Source organism: Canis lupus, chromosome 3 (genome assembly GCF_003254725.2).
Source record: "Canis lupus dingo isolate Sandy chromosome 3, ASM325472v2, whole genome shotgun sequence".
In the NCBI taxonomy this organism is placed as follows: domain Eukaryota; kingdom Metazoa; phylum Chordata; class Mammalia; order Carnivora; family Canidae; genus Canis; species Canis lupus.
In genome coordinates, this window is record NC_064245.1 from 18,437,541 (window position 1) to 18,459,069 (window position 21,529).

General features: G+C 34.9%; 2 protein-coding genes and 1 long non-coding RNA gene across 4 annotated transcripts in view; 1 reads left to right on the plus strand and 2 right to left on the minus strand.

Annotated features, from left to right (window-relative positions):
• Window positions 1-2,058, minus strand: part of POLR3G (RNA polymerase III subunit G) — a 103,159-nt gene extending 101,101 nt beyond the window's left edge. Inside the window, exon 1 of the mRNA XM_035714438.2 lies at window positions 1,949-2,058. The gene's annotated coding sequence lies outside the window, so the exon portion shown is untranslated. The remainder of the gene's footprint in view (window positions 1-1,948) is intronic.
• Window positions 1,951-21,172, plus strand: CETN3 (centrin 3). Of its 2 annotated transcripts, XM_025437558.3 has the most exons (6): window positions 1,951-2,089; window positions 4,309-4,444; window positions 6,142-6,256; window positions 12,629-12,820; window positions 14,578-14,657; window positions 19,500-21,172. In XM_025437558.3, the coding sequence occupies exons 1-5, from the start codon at window positions 2,073-2,075 to the stop codon at window positions 14,646-14,648; spliced, it is 531 nt and encodes a 176-aa protein (XP_025293343.1). In that variant the 5' UTR covers window positions 1,951-2,072; the 3' UTR covers window positions 14,649-14,657; window positions 19,500-21,172. The 2 variants fall into 2 exon arrangements, with proteins under 2 accessions (XP_025293343.1, XP_025293344.1); XM_025437559.3 differs by lacking the exon at window positions 14,578-14,657.
• LOC112654143 (uncharacterized) overlaps window positions 2,715-21,529 on the minus strand; it is a 54,709-nt gene continuing 35,894 nt past the window's right edge. The window contains exon 4 of the long non-coding RNA XR_003132831.3: window positions 2,715-2,792. This is a non-coding gene — a long non-coding RNA (uncharacterized LOC112654143). The remainder of the gene's footprint in view (window positions 2,793-21,529) is intronic.

The following is a 21,529-nucleotide window of genomic DNA, read 5'->3' on the forward strand; positions in this document are numbered from 1 at the left end:
CTTTTTATTTTACAGCATGGAATTGTGGCATCATCCTATCATTCAGTTCTATCTATAGTTATCGACCTAATTCAGTTTTCTATCTTTTTTGAGTCATCTGTTTCCCTTGGAAAGTGACTATTTCATTTCAATATTAAAATTCATTGGCAGCATGAAGTCGTATAAAGTACTTTAATAATTTGTAAACCTCCCTCTTGTTATTTTTTTAAAATAAGCTTTATGCCCAACGTGGGGCTTGAACTCACAACCCAGATATCGAGAGATGCATGCCCTACAGACTTATCCAGCCAGGTGCCCCAACCTTCCTTTTAAACTACCAAAAACCGTATTAGTGGCAATATTACCTTTCCTTTTCGAGTCAACAGTGATTTATAGAAATACTTTAAAAGGTTAGGTGTTCTAATTTTGTTTTTTTTTTTTTTTGGGGGGGGTTTCCTTTAACCTTTAATTTTTAGAGTTACACCATCATACTAGTTTTACCTGTCCAAATTTAGTTCATCCTTCTAAGCCTAACATATAGGCCAAATCCTTCAAGAAGACTTTCTTCTGTCCTACTGGTTCTCTCCCTTCTTTAAACATATATATATATATATGTTTATATAATAAAAATATATACCTAAACACATATATAAATATATACATAAACATATATATATATATTTATTTATTTATGATAGTCACACACAGAGAGAGGCAGAGACATAGGCAGAGGGAGAAGCAGGCTCCATGCACCGGGAGCCCGACATGGGATTCGATCCCGGGTCTCCAGGATCGTGCCCTGGGCCAAAGGCAGGCGCCAAACCGCTGCGCCACCCAGGGATCCCAACATAAACATGTGTATTAAATATATAAACATGTTTATACGTATAAACATATTTATATATAAACATATATAAAAACATATATAAACATATATATGTTGAGGATATATATATATATATATATATATATCCTTTATACATAGCCCATAGTGTTTATACATCTTCCCCCTTACCCTGCCTCAACGCCATATTCAGGCTATTTCACTCCTTTATAAGGGTTACAACTTAGTTCAGTGATTTGTGGGTTTTCACAGCAAGATCCCACCCAACGCAACAAATATTCATTGAGCGCCTGTGCATCAGGCACCGTATCAGGCACTGGGATCCGCGTTAAATGAAAGATACCATCCTGCACTTGAAGAAAGCCTAGTAGGAGTGATGAACAAGTAAACAAATTACCCAGGTGAGCTTCAAGAACTTAGTTTGGAGCTTAAGATAATATAACGTGTATAAGCAGCTTCCAACCCTGTAAAACAAAGGATGCAAGAGAACAGATCCCTTCAGGGAGGGAGAAGGGAGCTAAGGTACCGTCAAGTGCCGCTTTACCGTAAGTAGCCTAATAATCCAACCCATTAGATATACAATCTATAAGCGACAGCACCTGCCTTAAAAGCACGTGGGATTGTAAGGGGGAAAAAAATGCAAATTCATACCTACTAAAATCAGAATTGGGAGGACGGGACGTTTAAATCTGCGTTTTAAACAAACTCCCCATGGACTCAGGCCACCCAAGGTTTTAGAACACAGCGCAGTCAAATTCGGCAGGCCTCATTCCCCAGCCGCTCCCTCCCTTCGGCTAAGGAGGCTGGCCCCGCGGCGCGCCTCTCCTCCCTCCCTCCCTTCTCCCCCGGAGCCGTCCATCTCGTCGGCGGTCACCCAGCGGGAGGCAAGGTGCAGCCACCTACCGCCCAAACTACCACGCAGACACCTGGACCCTCGCTCCGCAAAGGATTCCGGGAAACCTCAACAAGCCAATAAAGGGCGGGGAGGAGGGGCAGAAGAAGAGGGACGAGCGGCTTCTTTGATTGACGCGAAGCACGCCCAATGAGAGCAGAGGACCAGGGACGCTTCCGCCTCAATGGGCGGGCTGTTAGCAACGTCAACCAATCCGACTCCGAAGCGTCTACCTTGTGGGAGGTCCTTGAGGCCGCTGAGGTCGTTGGTGTCTGTTGAACGGCTTGTGGAAGTCGTGCTGCCTTGGGCAGGGCGTTAAAGTCGTTCTCGAGGGGAACGTCTCTGTCCGAAGAGAAAATGAGTTTAGCTCTGAGGTCGGTAATGAGGAGGCCGCAATGCCCTCCACACCTCGCAGCGGGCCCCAGGGCTGGCGTGTGTAGAAGGGAGGTAGCTGGGCCGAGGCGAGCTGGAAGGGGATGCATTTTGGGATGAGGGCGAGGAGCCTCGGCCAGCCTTCCTGGCTCGGATTCCTCACCCTGGGGGCCCTGGTGCTCCGCAGGTGAGGAGTCCCGTGCATTTGTGCCGAGGTAGTTAGCGTCTGTATCAGCGCGTCGGGCTTTGCACCACCGAGGAGATGGGTTTCTAGTTGGGAGGAGGGAGTGAAATATCGCGATGCTTCTTCTCGCGGTGTTTCTCCGCGAAGTCAGGCCGGGGAGCCTCCCTGGGTTCAGCTCCGCCCTCCGGGTCTCCGGCCCCTGCAGCCCCTGCAGCCCCTGCAGCCCCTGCAGCCCCTGCAGCCCCTGCAGCCCCTGCAGCCCCTGCAGCCCCTGCAGCCCCTGCAGCCCCTGCAGCCGTCAGACCGAGCTATAAATTTTGGAAAGAGCTTTAAACTCTTCCTTGCTCTTATCCTGGGGCCCTGCTTTAAGATATAACGGGCGACCCATATAAATGACTTTAATTGATTTCTCAAAAAAAAATTTTTTTTTAGTTTTGTTTATCCTTTCATTGACTTCCAATCTCTAACCCCGTTCGTTGCCCCCAGCAGCAGCAGCACCTAGATGTTTTTACACGTTGCACCTTAAAAAAAAAAAAAAAAAAAAAAAAAAAAAGGTGGTTACGCCTTTCTGAACAGGTGCGGCTTTGGGTTGGGAGATGATGGTGGCAGCCCTGCCTCGACCCCGTGGCGGGTCCTGCTGTTGACCTGGCCGTCCAGAGAAGGTGACCGCGGGGACTGGGGTCCCTGTTCGCGCGAAGTCAGGTGTCTTGTGAAAGGTTGTCCCCCCGCTCTGTTTATTACTATAGGTCTCCTGGTCATCTTCTGATCGTCTGTCTCTTGACGGTTTTGTGGTAGGTTTTTAGAAAGCAAAACACAGGCAAATAGGTAAGGTGTTTTTATTAAATAAAATCAACTAGGCTTTACATTTCAAAGTGTTAGGAAATTGGTTTCAAACTTCTTGTACGGATGTTGCGGCACCATTCGAAATTTTGGAACACTAAGATGAGTATCTCTTAAGACATACCTGGCTTTTTTTTTTTTTTTTCCTTTTTTTTTAACATTTATTTATTCTTGAGAGTTAGAGAGGCAGAGACACAGGCAGATGGAGAAGCAAGCTCCAATGCAGGGAGCCCGGTGCAGGGACTCGATCCCGGGACCCCAGGGTCACGCCCTGGACTGAAGGCAGGTGCTCAACCGCTGGGCCACCCAGGGATCCCCATTTCTGCCTTTTTAAATAAAATCTACTTTCAAGAAATTTCCAGGATTTAGGAGAAGCTATATCTAAATTTACAAGTGAAATTTAGAAAACCATGGACTCTTCACTATGGGGTGAGCAAGGCTTTGACTCATGGAAGAAAAATTTCATTTTTCTCTCAAATAATTCCTTTTAAGAAATTTAAAAAATATAGAAAATTAGCACAAACATTCTTGTTTTGGCTTTTAATTTTCATGGTATATTTAGACTTCAGTATTTCGGTTGATTTGTTAATATCAATGGAAGAAATTATAAATAAAGCCCCAAACTTAGCAATGTGTACTGTAAATCACTTTGAACCCACAATGCCACAAACTTTGTAAGTTAATTGTTAAGTGATACGCTTTTTTTGGTAGTAATTTTGATAACTTATAAATGCTCTCAAAAGTAAGCCAAATATGCAATGATCCTCAATTATGAATTTTCCTTTGATTAGTTTAATACTATGTTGTAGAGTAATGTTAATAAGTAGGAGTGCTTTAGTTTTGTTGCGATTTCTGTGATGAATAATTTTTTTATTCACAGTTATTTCTTCCACATTAATATCAGAATAAATACAAAGCCAGAAGGAAAGAAAGTTAGGTCCTTTTTTTCTTATAATAACATGTAACACTTTTCAGTTTTGGAAAGTGCAGATTTATAGCAGCTTAGACTATGGATTGAGCAAGGCTTTGACTCATGGGAAGAAAAATTTCATTTTTCTCTCAAATAATTCCTTTTTAGAAATTAAAAAAATTCTTCCTTGTTTAATTTCTTTGTCGCATTTTGAAATTTTAATTATCTAGATGTGTAGGAGAATAGAATTAAAGTAGACTGAATAGACTTTTCTTCTCATTTCATAGAAATGAGCTTGTAGTAGACAAAACAAAGAGAAAAAAAAGAAGAGAACTCTCTGAAGAACAGAAACAAGAAATTAAAGATGCTTTTGAACTGTTTGACACAGACAAAGATGAAGCAATAGATTATCATGAACTAAAGGTAATAATGTACTTTAAAATGTATATTTTTCTGTTAAAATTGTTTGCATTTTCTATAGTTGGCTAAAATAACCCATCTAAAGTATTTTAACTAAACTGGTTGTGGAAATATGAAACCATTTGAGATGTTCACAGTTAAGTGCTATAATAAAATTAAATACTAGCATCTTTTTAGACTTTCCTTTTCACACTGTGAAGCGAATAGTATTTTAAATATAAAAGTATATTACTATGGTAGGGCCTTATTTTCACTCATGTAATAAAAAGATTTCAAACTATAGGTTTTAAACAGTTCTTACTGTATTTTTGCCACTGCTGGGTTTTTTTTTTTTTCATTTGTGTATGACTCATTCTTTTTTCACATTGTGAGAGTGTTCTTTTAATTGGAACACGTTAGTAATACATTCTGTACATACTTTCTCTAGTGCAAACAATATAAGTGATGTCTGATGTCAACGCAGTGCTAATGGGGGAAAATGTCAACTTTAGGGCCTAGAATTATTTATAAAGATGTGAGGGAAAATTAAAGTTTAGGGTAGTACAGATCTCACACTCAGCATGAGAAAGGCGACATTTTGGTAGCTCCATTTTTTTTTTTTTTTTAATTTTATTTATTTTTTCATGAGAGACACAGAGAGAGAGAGACAGGCACAGGGAGAGAAGCAGGCTCCATGCAGGGAGCCCGACTGAGACTCGATCCCAGGTTCTCAGGATCACGCCCTGGGCTGAAGATGGTGCTAAACTGCTGAGACACCCGGGCTGCCCTGTCTCTTCCATTTGTTACCATTGTTATTATCTTGGTTTGGGATCTTACTTCATACCTGGATCTTCTTAAATGTTTTCTCCATTTCTGGTTCGCTCTGTATACTACCATTAGATTCACCTTTCTAAGACTCTTTCCTCCTATTATTCATTGTTCGTAAACCTTTAGTGGCTCCTCATTGTACACTGCATAAAGTTCAGATTCCTTTGATTTTTATTGAATACTCCCCACACTTTTACTACTACCTACTTTTCTCATTGCTAAGGACTTGTTTCCACCTGAGCTCTTCCGGTTCAGGTATGGTAAGCTGCTCTGTTCACTGTCCTTAAGCCTATATATTATGGTATCTGTTTTAATGCCAGTCATCCTTTTCTCAGTGCTCTTCTACTTTATTTCATCCATATATCAGGGAACAAATGGAACCTTTCCGAGTAAGATTTCTTTAATCAGTATCCTGTCTCTCCTTTTTGTTAATAGTAACAAGATCTTTTTCTTTCTTTAAACTCAGGGCCTGGACTATTTACTTAATAACTAATCATGTAGAGTCTCATGATAACTCTTACTTTAATTTTTTTATCTCTTCTGTTGTATACATTTTTAATATTTATGCTATACTTTTTTTCATTTTGGTAATCATTTGAGAACAAATAATTTGTTAAAATGATTTGTACAGTAAGTCAGTGTTGTATGGTGTATTTTATAAACATTTGATTGGTTTGTCATATAAAAAAGGATATGTAAATGAAAAAGTTGCTATTTCAGTAGTGGAGAAAAGCTATCACTTTGATTTTTTAAGAGACATAAAACTTGCAAAAGATTTAAATGTTTTATTAATGTGCTGACATCTCTTAAGTTGTAAAAACTTATTTAAGAATTGGAAGTCACTTCTTTTGAAAGAGTGCTTTATAATTTGCTTTTCCCTTTTAATCCAAAAGGTGGCAATGAGAGCCTTGGGGTTTGATGTAAAAAAAGCTGATGTACTGAAGATTCTTAAAGATTATGACAGAGAAGCCACAGGGAAAATCACCTTTGAAGATTTTAATGAAGTTGGTGTGTATTTTAATAGTCTTTGTAATTAGCACTTGTTAGGAAATTATCTGGTTAATATTAGTTTTTTTTTAATTCTCTGGGTTATGGAATTTTGTTATTGAACATTGCTGTATAATGTAGATATTATTATAGGGATTTGGGGGCACTCTTCTTACTTATTTTCAAAGAAAAAAATAAGATTTACAGCTTCACTATGGGATTTATCATTTTGTCTTTTGTTCTGAAGATTCTAATTAAGGAACTATTATGTAGCTTTTTGTGGAATGATGTCTTCCTAAGTTTATATCATGTGATAAAACTAAAAAGGTGATCAAAAAATTATTTTCTTAGACTAAAACAGAAAATTTGGTATCCTTTTGTTTGGAAAATATTTCCTAAGACCATTCTGGTGTGTGATTTTTGTTGGCAGAGTGGGAGAAGAGAAAACCTATAGCATTTGGTATCTTTGGCTGAAGATGAAGTGCATGCCTTCAGGTTGACAAAGCTTATAAGGGGCTGCATATTCTGTATGACTTGATCTCAGTGAATAAAGTCATCTGTTTAAAGTTGAGAATGGGGAGAGGATTGTAATAAAGGCATTTGGCAAACTCAAGCAGGAGAAAACATTTTAGAATAACCAACTAAGCATAATGTGTCATGAGCTTAATATGATTGAATTTTTATATAGTTGATTTTAGTGAATTAGTTATAGCATATATCAAGCTTTTTTAGAATAGAAGATTCTGGAAGCAAGGCCTTTGTTATTATGATTTAAATATATTGCATAGAATATTATACATAGAATGTGCATCTATTCAGAGTTTAATTTTCTAAAGCAGTAATACTTAATATGGGTCATGATATAAGCATATAGTTATTTTAAGATATTTTAAAAATTTAGAAACAAATCCAGTTACAAACCTTTTGTGTAAATATTCAGCATGAATATTGTACTGCATGAAGCAGTACAGAAAGCAAAAACAAATGGGAGTTTGGAAAAGATAGATTCATATCATTAAATCATTGGTTTTATTTTTTTAATTTGAAAACTCAAAACCAAGGTGAGGAAGAGGAAAATTAAAGGATAAACCTAAAAGAGAAAGGAAGAACAACACAGAATATCCCCACTTTATAAATTAAGAAATAACTGTTTAGAAAGGCAGCTCATCTCTTGGGGAGCATATTGTTGTTATTGTTGTTGTTTTTCCTAATCTGTAGACTTATTTACTTGAGAAGGGGGAGGGAACCATCTTTATTCTTTTAGTCTTTCATTATTGAAGTTCTTCTACAGTTAGTGATCTTAGTCCAAGTTCCAACTTAGATTGTTAATTTATAGAAACAGGTATTAGGATATAGTGGCAATGATACTATTAGGAAAGAGCTACAGTTCAGGCACATTTGATACAATGTAGTGGTTTATCATGGACATTTTAGAACCAAATTGCCTGGGTTCAGATATTGGTTTTTGTATGACTTGGTCATTTTTCTTGTCTCTGACTCATTTGCAGCTATATATAGTGGGATAGTTGTAGTATCTTGTGATTTTTGGGAGGAATAAATAAGTTAATACATAAAATATGTCAAATGTTTATTAGAAGGGGTCCTAGCTATAATAGTAAGTACTATTTAGTATTTGTTATTATTACTTTAAAAAATTGTCTTTGTTTCACTTTGCTTTAGTACCCGGAAATAATTGTGTATGTATCCACTTGAACATAAAAAGTCTTGTATTCATGTTTTTCTGATTACATTTTTTTCATAGTTGCAGGCTATTTTAGGCATTGTATCATCGTCATTAATGATTTTATGCAACATATTATAACATCTTAAGTAAATACAGTTTTAAAATGTGATTTTATTAGCAGTTGAAGTCAGAGTCCCATGCCATCTTCACCCTTTCCTTACCCTTCATTTTTCTATGTTATTATTGGAGCCGCTGATACTGGGTTCTTTCCAGAATAAATGACCATGGCTAAACATCTGCTCTGACTTTGAAAGATAGAACTTTTGACCAACTTAGCACATACTTTAGCTATCTTAAAGGCTACCTATTGAAAATACCAGTAGTCAAATAAAAATTTATTACTGTTTAGAAATCAAACAGCCAAGAACTGTATATTTTCTCCATTTGTTAATTACTTTTCAATGATAACTGACCACAAATGAGTGTCTATTTTATACTTTGGAACAAGTAACTCTGAACCAGAACATTTGATTCTGGTTAATACATAATTTTATGTATTATCTATTACTATTGAAGGATACTGTTCCACAGCTATTTCTGGAGGAAGTCTAATATTAAACCAGAATTTTTCCACTGTTAGAAAAAAATATTAAAATATATTTAATGTAACTTAAGAATCTAGACAGCTTGAGGTTAGTGAGTAACAAAGGCGTTTTAGGAATTGCTCCTTCAAAATAAGACCAAGATAAGTTAGATATTTGTACTCCCTCTTTTTTTGGGCACAAACTAATCATTCCATTGCCTATTTAGAAAAGAATATTTATTATTGTTTTTGCTTTGCTTATTTAACAAACATTTGCTGAAGTTTTTGGTATTAGGTACTTCAATGGGTTGAGGGAGAGGAATTAAAAGTTACTAAGGTTCTTTCAAGGAGCTTACTATTTGAATGTAGGTAATAACAAACTATAATGTTCTGTGGTAAATTATAATTTTGTTTAGAGAAGGAGTTGGCAAACTACACCCCTTAGGCCAAATTCAGCTCTTGCTTCCACAGTACCTCGTCTTTTATACTGCTTTTGTGCTGTCTTGGCAGATAAGGTAGTTGAGTCAAAGACCTTATACTCTCCACAAAACCTAAAATATTTACTATCTGGCCTTTAACAAAAAAAGAATTGTCATTTCCTGGTCTCGAGCAATTGAAGAAGACTTTGCAGAGGGGATTTTTAATTTGGGCCTTTGGGAATGTGACTAGCATTTTATCTTGAGATTGTGGGAGCAAGTACAGAAAGACACTGCAGGCAAAGAAAACAGCAACAAAGAGCAGTATAGTAAAAGTATATAGTATGTTTGAGAAACTTCAGGTAGTTCTTACTGTCGAAGTTAGGGAAATGGAAAGATAGGATTGGGTCAAATAGGTAAAGTCTTGCATCAGATGTAGAGCTTGGACTTTATTTTCTTTAAAGATTTATTTATTCATGAGAGACACACAGAGAGAGAGGCAGAGACCCAGGCAGAGGGAGAAGCAGGCTCCATGCACAGAGCCCGATGCGGGACTCGATCCAGGACTCCAGGATCATGCCCTGGGCCAAAAGCATATGCTCAGCCGCTGAGCCACCCAGGCGTCCCAAGCATGGACTTTAGTCAGCAGATGATCATTTTAAGTTTCTGAGGAAGAGAAGATGATATATTTTAGAAAGGTAACTGTTGAGGGTATTAAAGATGGGTTTCAGGGGAGTGAGACTGCAGACAGGAAAATAATAGACTTTTTATGCTGAGGGTGGTGAGAATGAAAAGACACACATTTAAGAGTAAAAAAGGTAGTATCCTCAGTATTCTGGTAATTAATCATTGATTAGGTTTATGGGATTCAAAATGTTCAGACTTCAAATATGGGAGACTATCTGTTAAATGTGCTGTTATCTTTTTTGGAGGTGGGGCATCAAACACTATCTTGGTGATAGTAGGAGGAGTTTGGGTTCCAAAATGTTGAGTTTAGGGATGCCTGGGTGGCTCAGGGGTTGAGCATCATCTGCCTTCGGCCAGGGTGTGATCACGGGGTCTTGGGATTGAGTACCACATCGGGCTCCCTGCATAGAGCCTGCTTCTCCCTCTACCTGTGTCTCTGCCTCTCTCTGTGTGTCTCTCAGGAATAAATGAATAAATCTTTTTGTTTTTAAAGATACTTTATTTTAAAAAAAAGTTAAGTTTAAAGTAACTTGTATTTTAGGATAGAAACCCCTAAAAGGCGGGGATCCCTGGGTGGCTCAGCAGTTTAGTGCCTGCCTTTAGCCCAGGGTGTGATCCTGGAGTCCCAGGATTGAGTCCCACGTTGGGCTCCTTGCATGGAGCCTGCTTCTCCCTCTGCCTGTGTCTCTGCCTCTCTCTCTCTGTCTCTCATGAATAAATAAATAAAATCTTTAAAAAAAAAAAAAACCTAAAAGGCAGTGAGAAATACACCTGAAGCTATATTTCTAGCAGTACTTTTAATGATTTTTGATAAACTTTTAATGTGCTATGTTTTTAAGTAATTTTTGTAATGTGTAGGTCCTACTATTTTGAGGAAGTATAATTCTGGTAATAAGTTTTTTTAAAAACAGAATTACAAGGACAGAGATTTGTGAATTAGGTTGAACACACCTTAACTGTATGCTAGTGATTTATTTTCATTGGGGAAAAAAAGTGTATTTCTTGTAATTGAATTCTACTTTGTGGAATAGGAGTAGAGCATGAAAGCATGGAAGAGAGTCACCATAAATTTACAATGTTTTAGCTGTCCAGAATGATGGGTATTTATAATTCCCAAGAAAAGTTGTATTCTAAGGCAAAGTATTGATAAAAGATTATATATACACATAAGTCTGAAGTAACTAACACAATTAAAGCACTAGTGGGATAAGAATTTATACATCTTGGAGCCCCATCTGTTCCCCACATCACCCTGTTGCTTCTTTAAGTACATTAATACTTTCAGCAAGCTGCTTTTTTGGTTCACCTGTCATGTAAATTATTTAATTGGTGAAGAAAATTTCTTAACACTTTTTTTTTCCTTGTCCTGCTTTTTTGTTGGGACTAAATTCAAAATAAGTTGAGTATGAGCCATAGAGTTAAGCATGGTATTTTATTTTGGTGTTATGGCTGTATATATGCCAACTCCTTTTTGATTGAATATTTATGAGCTTTGGTGATTTGCATACTTATAGTAATATACTTCAATTAGTTACTTGAAAGACTTTTTGGGTACAATTAATGGATAATAGAAAACTACTAAATATATATATGTAGACGATTTAACATTAGCTCAAATAGGTGCTTATTCTAAAGCTTACTCAAGGGGCAGCTTTGGTGGCTCAGTGGTTTAGCGCCGCCTTCAGCCCAGGGCCTGATCCTGGAGACTCGGGATCGAGTCTCACGTCAGGGTCCCTGCATGGAGCCTACTTCTCCCTCTGCCTGTGTCTCTGCCTCTCTCTCTCTCTCTCTCTCTCTCTCATGAATAAATAAATAAAATCTAAAAAAAATAAACAAAAAATAAAGCTTACTCAACCAAATATGACACTGCAGCAAAACAATAATAATTTTTTGTGGGCTTGAATTGTATTCTTCCTTTTGGGTGCATTAAACATTCCAGTACTTTCCATCTACAAACACTGGTGCAAGTTTTTAATGATTCTATAAACCTCACCAAGACTGAATTATTTTTAATGGCACAGTGAAAGTCATAAATAATTTTTGTTGTAGTAGTCAACTAGCATGTGGAATTGCTTCAGAGATGTTTACTTAGATATTTTCAGAATTTGATCTAGTAACTTAAAAAATTTTCTACCACAAATTTTTTAATTTTTGTTATTGTGAAAAAAAATTTTTTTATTGTGGCTATTGATTAAAGACTGAAAATATTGTTTAAGCTTACTATATTATTAGATATTATTACACTTAGCCTACCAAAATACATTATTACTATTGAGATCTGATATTTCTCACTTTTAGTTGTCTGAGAGTTATCTTGCTGAACAAAATGGGCATAGCTTTTGGGATATCTTTCCAGACCTTTTCTTTTTCTTTTTTCAGTGGAGGGACTTTATTACTGTAATCATGGTCCTTTTGAAAACTAGTTTTTGTGTTTTGGAAAACCAGGAAGTTCCTTAAATCATGAAGATATCAGCGGAATTTTCATCTGACATTGTGTCTTTATCAATTTGGCAGTGCATTTTATTAATTTGTCATGATTTTTTTCCTTTAAATTGAATTTAATTTGAGAACAGTAATGTTACTATTAAGTTCAGCCATCCAACTTTTCTTATCTAACGAGTCTGAATTGTTTTGTTGGCATATCATCTCTACGACTAAGTAACAAACTCCTAGACTTTTGTGCTTGCTGTCAGTGGAGCCTAGTACAATTCTTGATAATAGTAGACCTTAAATAAATATGGTATATAATCCGTTTTATTTTGCCTTTATGTGAGTTAGTTTTGCTTACTCTTGTAATAGGATGAATTGTTGATAATGTAAAGATTAAATTTTAAAATATGGATTTCATATTTGTAATTTCACGTTTATCTTTTTGGTTTCTTGGGCTCTGATTTGGCAGTTTATTATCAAACTAAATGTTGAAAGATTCATAACTTTTCATCTAATACTTAGTTGATTTAACAGATGAATGCATTTGTGATTACAAAGTGTTTTTAAATTAAAAACAATTTTTTTAACTGTAGTGACAGACTGGATATTGGAAAGAGATCCACATGAAGAAATATTAAAGGCATTTAAACTGTTTGATGATGATGATTCAGGTAAAATAAGCTTGAGGAATTTGCGACGTGTTGCCAGAGAATTGGGTGAAAACATGAGTGATGAAGAACTTCGGGCTATGATAGAAGAATTTGATAAAGATGGTGATGGAGAAAGTAAGTTTTGGGTAAAACATATATTCCAGGTATTATTCCTGATATATGCATATAGTAAATTTTTCTAAAATCAAATGATTTTCAAGACCCATTGCAGACTGTCTGTGTTTGGTGTAAATGTCTTCTTGTAATGGGCTTTTTGCATAAACATTTCACATAATTTAATTCAGAATGATTTAAAACCAACTGTACTGTTTGTAATATGTGGTTCCAGTAATATGAGTACCAAGAAGGTACTTTTCTTCGAGGATGAAGCATCACCAAAATTTCAGATACTCAATAAACTATCAGTTTTTAATGCCTTCTTTGTTAACCTACATACACTTCTAATCTGTAAGTTCTATTGGTTCTACCCTTTAAATGTTTTGAATCTTTTTTTGTATCTTTATTTACTGCTGCCGCCCTAGTTCAGGCCCTAATTTCTTTGTAGGAATTTTATCATAGCCTCATTCATTATTTCTTTGAATGCCTGCTGGATACCGTGCCTTGTGTGCTAACTGATGCTACACAATGAAGAAGGCAGATGTGGTTCCTCTAACTTCCTAATTGCCCTCTAAGCCTGTGGGACTCTACCCTCTAATTTAATCTATTGATAACTTTTCCTAAAGAACAGGTTTGATGATGTCATTACCTTCTTCAAATGCTGAATGATTCTTCAGTGCCTACAGAGTAAATTTCAAAGCTTTCTAAGATATGTTCTGCCCTAACTATCTGGTTTTATTTTCCACTGTGGTCTTCCACTTTTCTCCTTTAACCTTCACCTCCCACACATACAGACTTTGACCAAATACAGTCTATCCTGAAAACACTTGTATATACTGTGCATTTTTTCGTCATGCCATTCCTTAATCCTCGGATGTTCTAATTGCCAATTTCTGTCTGCTAATTAATGTTTGTCTTTCTCTCTGGATCATTTCAAACCCCATCTTTTTCTCAAAAGCCTTTTCTAGTGGTCTCTGTGAATCATTTAGAAGAACAAAGTATTTTGACACTTTTATGCAATGCCTTCTGTTAGTTACATGTATGTGTATCTCTCTAGTATATTGTAAGTCCCATAAGAGCTCTATGGAATCATAGTGTGAAAGCCCTAAGGCTTTGGAATCATAGAGATCTGAATTCGAATTGAATCTCTACCACTTATGTAGTTGCTATGTAAGGTTGTGCAAGTTTTCAATGTTTCCTAAGTCTTGGCTTCCCATTTATTAAAATGAGAATGGTGATACCTTCCAGGGTGGTTCTAAGTATTAAAGGAAGATATTTGAAGGTGCTTAAATGGAAGCTTGTTTTCCATTTTTTGTATCTTAACTTATGTTTATATTCCCCTGCATTTTCTTGAACATAGTAAGTGTTCTGATGTTTATTGATTTAAAGCCCTGAGCAGGAATATGTATTACAGTAGTTATATATTGATACAGTATCAACTATATATATATACATAATACATATATTACCTTGGAAATACTGGCATGCTTTAATAAGGAGGTGAGACAGTAGCGACTAGGTATTAGTTCAGGTTTGTAGATTGTCCTTTAGAATTGTGCATTATTATACTTTCTCATAGTTACATAAATATTATTTGAGCATTATAATACTTTGTAATACTAGTTCTTTAAATGGTATTGATAGATTTATTTATATTTTAAAACAAAGATGATTAAAACTTGAGGACATTTAAATGATTTCTTAAGATGTCACTCTAATATTTGGATTTAGTATCCACTCCCTTAATATTTTAAAAATTTTTGTGTCTTCCACAGTTGTTGGCTGTTGCCCTAAACTAGCTTTAAAGCAACTCCATTCTGTAAGGGTACTATCTTCAGTGGCATAGAGAATTTTGGTATGTCTAGTTCATAAATCTTTAGTAATGGCTTTTACCTGTGTCAAAAGATAGTTATTTTCTTTTCCTGTACTAGGCACATGCAAATTAGATTTTGGTTATTAGCCTCATTTGACATTAGAAGAAAATAACAATTAGGAAGCTGCCTCTTAAATTCAAATTTGATGTGAAACTGCCTAGAAAATGTGCCCATTTCTCGCATCCCTTGTTAGTCTGCTTTGTTTGCTGCTTTTGAATCTCTGAGTTCACACCTGTGCTCCATTGCTTGAAGATTTTAGTGCATCTTTAAAACATTTCTTTGGTTTTCAATGCTTGCTTTACATTAAGTGACTGTACAACTGTTGCTTGGGCATCCTACTGTACTTATTCAAATGATCAATAGGCAGATAACATTTTTTCTCATTTTTGCAAGTGATTGATTACAAATAAAATACAGTAATGCATAGTCTTTTATTGTTAAGATTTGTCTTTTTTGTGTGTGGAGAGGGTGTTCTTATTATATTAAGTTCAACTAATCTAATACTTTCCAATCTGAGATGTGAGTTTCTGGGGATGGGGTCCTCCTGAAGTATTGCATGTAGTCTAGGTGTATGCATCAAATATTGTCTGTAGACCATATGAATAATAGTATTGCCAGTGTATACAATACATATACTGCTATTTTTTATTTATATGTGTAAATGCTCTTGCAATTGATAAAAATACTTATTCAGAATTTGTAGTAGCTATTTGACATTATCTACTTCGTAAACAAGGCATACTAAGTATAACTCTTATGGCAAGTCCAGGAAATTATTCTTGAAAGGCATTTTCATATTTAGAAACAATGAGAGCTATAATCTATTTCGTCTGGCTTTGGACTACTGCTTTATATGGATCTCTGCAGCTATATGAAAAACTGCCCATTTTTTGAGAAAGCACAAGTCACATTTTATAATAACTTGTTAATTTGGATACTTTTGGCTGCAGTTTGGTTTAGATATAACCTGTTTTCTTTGTACATGTTAAACTAGTAAAGATCATAGTATTTACTGTCTTTTTTGTAGACTTTAGTAATTCTTCTGTCTTCATGAATTTTTCACACTTTAGTATTTAGAAGCAATGAAATTTTTTAAAGATTGTGTATATAGAGTAATAAATATGGTGAATGAGGAGTTAAAGGAGAGGAAGATACAATGTAAAATATAAATAGAGCTGTGGCAATGATACAGAAAGAATGAATCCCTTCCCCATTATCACTCTCAAGATATATAAAAGTAAATCTTTTTTTTTTTTTTAAGATTTTATTTATTTATTCACAAGAGACACACACACAGAGAGGCAGAGACACAGGCAGAGGGAGAAGCAGGCTCCATGCAGGGAGCCCGACCTGGGACTTCATCCGGGGTCTCCAGGATCACGCCCTGGGCTGAGGGTGGCGCCAAACCGCTGAGCCACCTGGGCTGCCCAAATCTTTTGAAAAAATAAAAGCAGCATTTAAAAACCCAGAGTGGGGACGTCTAGGTGGCTCAGTCCGTTAAGCATCTGCCTTCAGCTCAGGTCAGTGATCCCGGGGTCCTGGAATCCAGCCCCACGTTGGGCTTCCTGCTCAGCAGAGTCAGTTTCTCCTTCACCCTCTGCCCCTCCCCCCACTCGTGCTCTCTGTCTCTCAAAGAAATAAGATCTTTATTAAAATATTTATTTAAAAGACAGATATACACTATGGAATGATTGATTTATGAAAATTTTGTTTTAAAAGACGGTGTAGAGGAAAATGAAGTGTTTGATTCAGTAAGTATTTTATCAGGTGCCTATTTAAAGGGAGGCATTGTGCTACATTAAATATAGGAACTTGATATAAATATTGATAGAGAAGGTTATGAAACTAAATGTACAAAGGCATTACAGGTTTTCTTAATTGTCTGAAAGGCTCACTGGTACCTGAGGAGCTCATTTACTTTCCTTAGCAACATTCTTCCTTTCAGCTTTCTACTTTTTTGGTTTTAAGTAATCTGTTTTTAGGCTGTGGAAATTATAGAATAGATTAAAATATGTTTAACTGCTACAATACTTTAAAGTGTTCATACATAAATATAAGAAAAGTTAACTTTTGTGGTTTCAGGTAGATACATGAAACTTAATTTTGAAATTTGAGTATTGAAATTTTACAGATTGAGAGAAAAATGTTCTAGGTCTTTAAGGAACAAATCATGTATTCCATATTTTGAATAATTTAATCATGGCTCTGTTATGCTATTAAAATAATTTATAGTCAAATCATTCGAGGTTACTTTATGTTGTTTTCCTTAAAAACATACTTTATTTCTTGTTTTGGTCTAGATACCTCAGTCTAGATTTACTAAGTCACAGGTTCTTAAATGAAAGTGTGTAATGATGAGATTGTTTAAACTTTTATATATTTTGTACTTTTTAATTTATTTTCTTATTAATTTGTTTTTATTGAAGTTCGATTTGCCAACATATAGTATGTCACCCAATGCTCATCTCATCAAGTGCCCTCCTCAGTGCCCATCACCCAGTTACCCCAACCCCCTGCTCATCCCCCCTTCCACAATCCTTTGTTCATTTCCCTGAGTTAGTCTCCCATGGTTTGTCTCCCTCTCTAATTTTTCCCCCTCAGTTCCTCTCCTTTCCCTTATTATTTTTTTCTTTTTTAAAGTAGGAGAGAAAGGGGCCATAGCTTTCATAACATACTGAGACATGTGTTTAAGTGCCAAAGTTAAAGATCACTACTACAATTTGTAAGATCATTGAAAGTTTACAGGTTATATATTCTGTTCTACTCTGTCATAGTGTCTTATAGATGTTTAATATTGGAATCTTTGGATTCTGATTCATTTTCAGCTTCTGGACATCTCATTCTTAACTCCTTCAAGTTTATTTTCACACTATTTTCTTTTTTTTAACTATTGCTGATGGTGTTCTCCTACCCTAGCTTTCTTTCCACCTCCTGTTAAACCAAATCCTGTTTTTATTTTAGAGCCCAAGTCAAGATTTATTCTTACATAAATTTTTCTCAGAAGTAATGATTTTTCCCATTATGATGTTTTTCAACACAGATATGTGGTTTTTAATAATAGATCATGTTTTGTGTTATACAGCAATAGTTCTCTGTTTCAGTTATGAAACATGACTTACATAATTTATTGAAACTGATTTTCTTTGTGGTTTCTGGAACCGGTATACTTTTTTCATTCTTGATGTACATATTTATCTCAATGTTTTTTTATTGGTTAATTTTTTTCTAGCTTTTCCTTATGAATCTTCTCAAACACAGAGGAAAAAAATGTTAATTTAATACAATGAACACCTTTCTACCTTCTACTTAGATTCAATAATTAGCATTTTACTATATTTGCTTTGTCTGTAGTAGATTTCTTTTCTGGATCATTTGAAAAATATATCATGAACTTGACCTTCCCAACATTTTAGCATGCATCTGCTAAGAATAAGGATATTATCTTTCATAATTATCATGCCATTGTTGTGCTAAGAAAACTAAAAATAATTTTATAATATCACCTAATATCTTCATTTAAATTGCAAGATACAATAGAACAGGAACCCTGGTGTCTGTTTATTACCAGGTAGAAACAACATAAAAGATCATCTTGTAGTTCAGTATTTTTAGATGAAGAAATTAAGACACAGAACTGTTCTGTCTCAGAGCTCTGACTGGAACCCAGGTTTCTTTTTTCCTCATTACATTGTTCTTGTTATCATTATCAAAATGATCATTCATAAATTGTGCATTGTTAGGGTATGTGTTAAGTTTTGGAGCCCATGAAGTCACCTGTTTTACCAAAAAGAAACATTCTTTTTTGAACATCTCTATTAATTTGTGTGTATATGTATATATACATTTAAAAAATTATATTTAGGGATCCCTGGGTGGCTCAGCGGGTTAGCGCCTGCCTTCTGCCCGGAGCATGATCCTGGAATTCCAGGATCAAGTCCCATGTAGGGCTCCTTGCATGGGGCCTGCTTCTCCCTCTGCCTGTGTCTCTGCCTCTCTCTTTGTGTCTCTCATGAATAAATAAATACAATCTTTAAAAAAAATTATATTTAATAAGATTGTTACCTATTTCTAGGTTGCTTTCTTAAATCTTGTACTATATAAACTGTAAGTTCCAACTGAATTTTATTGATGGTTTTGGTAAACTAACAGTTTGCCTTTTATGAGTAATTATTTCTGTATTTATATCCATGTAGTATAGTTGCTATATTACCTTGCTAATTAAGATTAAATTTGTATCTAGATACTTTGAAGTCTGGTGAGCTGGTTTCAATTTTTTTTATTTATGTTTTTGGTTTTTTAGTAGGCTTTTAAATGTATAAAAGTTCAAAAAGCAATTTGACTTTTTAAATCTAATATATTTTCCTTTAGAATTCAAATATACAAAAAAAAAAAGAATTCAAATATATATGCATGATAGATTTAAGCTTATTTATGAAGGATTTACTAAATGAACTAGTAGAATAAAGATTATAAAGAAGATTTAACCATTTAAGAAATTAAAAATGTCAAGCTTTAAAAATATTTTTGTAAGTGTATATACATATTATGATTATGAGGGACTTCTTTATAACTTAAATCATGTCTTTTCAGTAATATTATAGAATATTAATTTATATTTGTCACATGTTACATATTTGTACTCATGAGGCTGTACTTAGTAAACATGATCAACTTCCTATCAAAGAAGTAAAAGCAAAACAGTATGTCTTGGTTTATTAACAATTTTGCATAATGTAGAATTTGAAGATACTTAATATAAAATACTAGTATTGTTCTGTGAAAAAAATTTATATTTCTGACTTACATTTTCTTTCTTACCACAGTAAATCAAGAGGAGTTCATTGCTATTATGACTGGTGACATTTAAAGAATTACAAGGATAAACACTAAGAATGTTGCAGTTCTCATCTCATATTCTATTTTTGTGCTTGGAGCCATGTTAAGAAAAAAAACCCAACTTAGTTCTTTTTTTTCCAAAAGGACCAAAAATAAGTGTCTTATGTATTCATATTTTACTACTGTTAAGTTTCTTTGTATGAACAGTATTGTTAGCACTCTAATAGGTTAACTTTGTATTTATAGTACAGCTTTTATATATATATAAAGTTTAAAAAATTGAATCATGTGGTATACATTCTCTGAAAGTTTTTTATTCGGCATCAGCAGTCACTTTTGTTTTGATGTACACGTTACAGACTTTCATTAATAAAATGTTTATTTTAGTAGTATTTTAAAGTATGGTAAATTTTCTGTCTTATAATTACAAATACCTATAACCAGTGGTATCTTTCTTATATCTTTTCTCTTTATACTACTAGTTTCAGAAACAAAAACTGAAATACAAATAACAATAGAATAGCACATCTTTCCATTGTAACTTTAGCATTTCATGTTTCAGTACAAGATGACGACTCAATTGAGGCATAATTCCTTTTTTAAGAGTCATGTCTTTCAGTTTGGAAGGAGAAAATGTGCATATAGACCCATTTATCCTCATGTATTATGTTCTATAGCATTTCTGGTGTCTTAACATAAGTTATGACAGTTAAATCTGGATATTTCCCTCTTAAACTAATTGAGTACAGTTTGAATCATCTGGTTTCTTGACAAAGTGAAAGATTGAAATTTTGGAATTTTGATCTGTTACAATAATTATCACTCAATTAAACGTCACAATGATGAAAGTAGAAAACTAAGCCACAGAAATCATTTAAGATAGTTTTACCTGTATAAAAGAACATTCTATGATTCACCAGGAAACAGTAGAGACAGAATTTCCAGGTATTAGTGGGCTCCTCTGCCTTACAGAAATGTATGTTAGTGGGGGAAACAAATGATTATGGGAGATAGATTTGGTACCTCTGCTGATCCTTCACTAATAATCTGGTTCCTGATGGTATGGGCTCTCTGGAAGAAAGTTGTCTATTTCAGTGATCTTTCTTTAGATTTCTTGTTTTAAATTTAAAGTACAGTAATAATTTGAGGCACTTGAAATGTGTGCTTCTGAGAGTATTACATAAAGAATTACCCACTAGAAATTTTACAAACAAATCAGTAGGGAACAACATAACAATGATGCCATTTCAAATAGTTAAGTAGAAAGTAAGCTAATTGCTCATCATACTAAAATTTAATTTTGAATATGAAATAAGTGTCACAGTAGTAACAATATCCAGGGCAGCAAATATTCTTTGAAATTAAAAAATTTTTATCACCCTTACTGATGAATTGCCTTCTATGTATTGATCACAAAGTATGTTGATTTCCAGGAAATTAAAGAATAAAAAAAATAAAGACTAAAACAGATACAAAAAATCTAGGTTGGGATGCCTGAGTGGTTCAGTGGTTGAGCGTTTGCCTTTGCTTCAGGTCGTGATCCCGGCCGGGGTCCTAGGATCAAGTCCCACATCAGGCTCCTTGCATGGAGCCTGCTTCTCCTGTCTCTGACTCTCTCTGTGTCTCTCATGAATAAATAAATAAAATTTTAATCAATCAATCTAGGCTTTCTTGTCTTCTGCCACTTTATTGGAATAAAAATCCAAGCTACTTTTTCTCACTTACAGAGATAACTTCTTTATTCCTAATGTCTAAGTACTTACTCTTAGGGATACCAGTAATTTTGTTTCTTCTCTTTTTACTGAGGGCTGAGGGAAAAGTGCTCACGTCATTTCTTAATATTTGTGGAAGTTTCCTCCTGCAGAAGGGTATGAATAATTTTTTTCAGTGTTAATAATCAGTATCTGTAGAGTTGAAGGGCCAGTAAAATAGCTGGTAGAGATAGCAATAATAGTGAATTTGCTTTAATAGAAGAAAGGTGGTGGTGGGTATTAGTCTTATTTATCGTTATAGTTCT

Excerpts from the sequence above, each read along its gene's own strand:
- CETN3 (XM_025437558.3), top strand. Across the intron at positions 4,445-6,141 it reads TAGATTATCATGAACTAAAG|GTGGCAATGAGAGCCTTGGG; the intron begins GTAATAATGTAC and ends TTAATCCAAAAG. Across the intron at positions 6,257-12,628 it reads TGAAGATTTTAATGAAGTTG|TGACAGACTGGATATTGGAA; the intron begins GTGTGTATTTTA and ends TTTTAACTGTAG.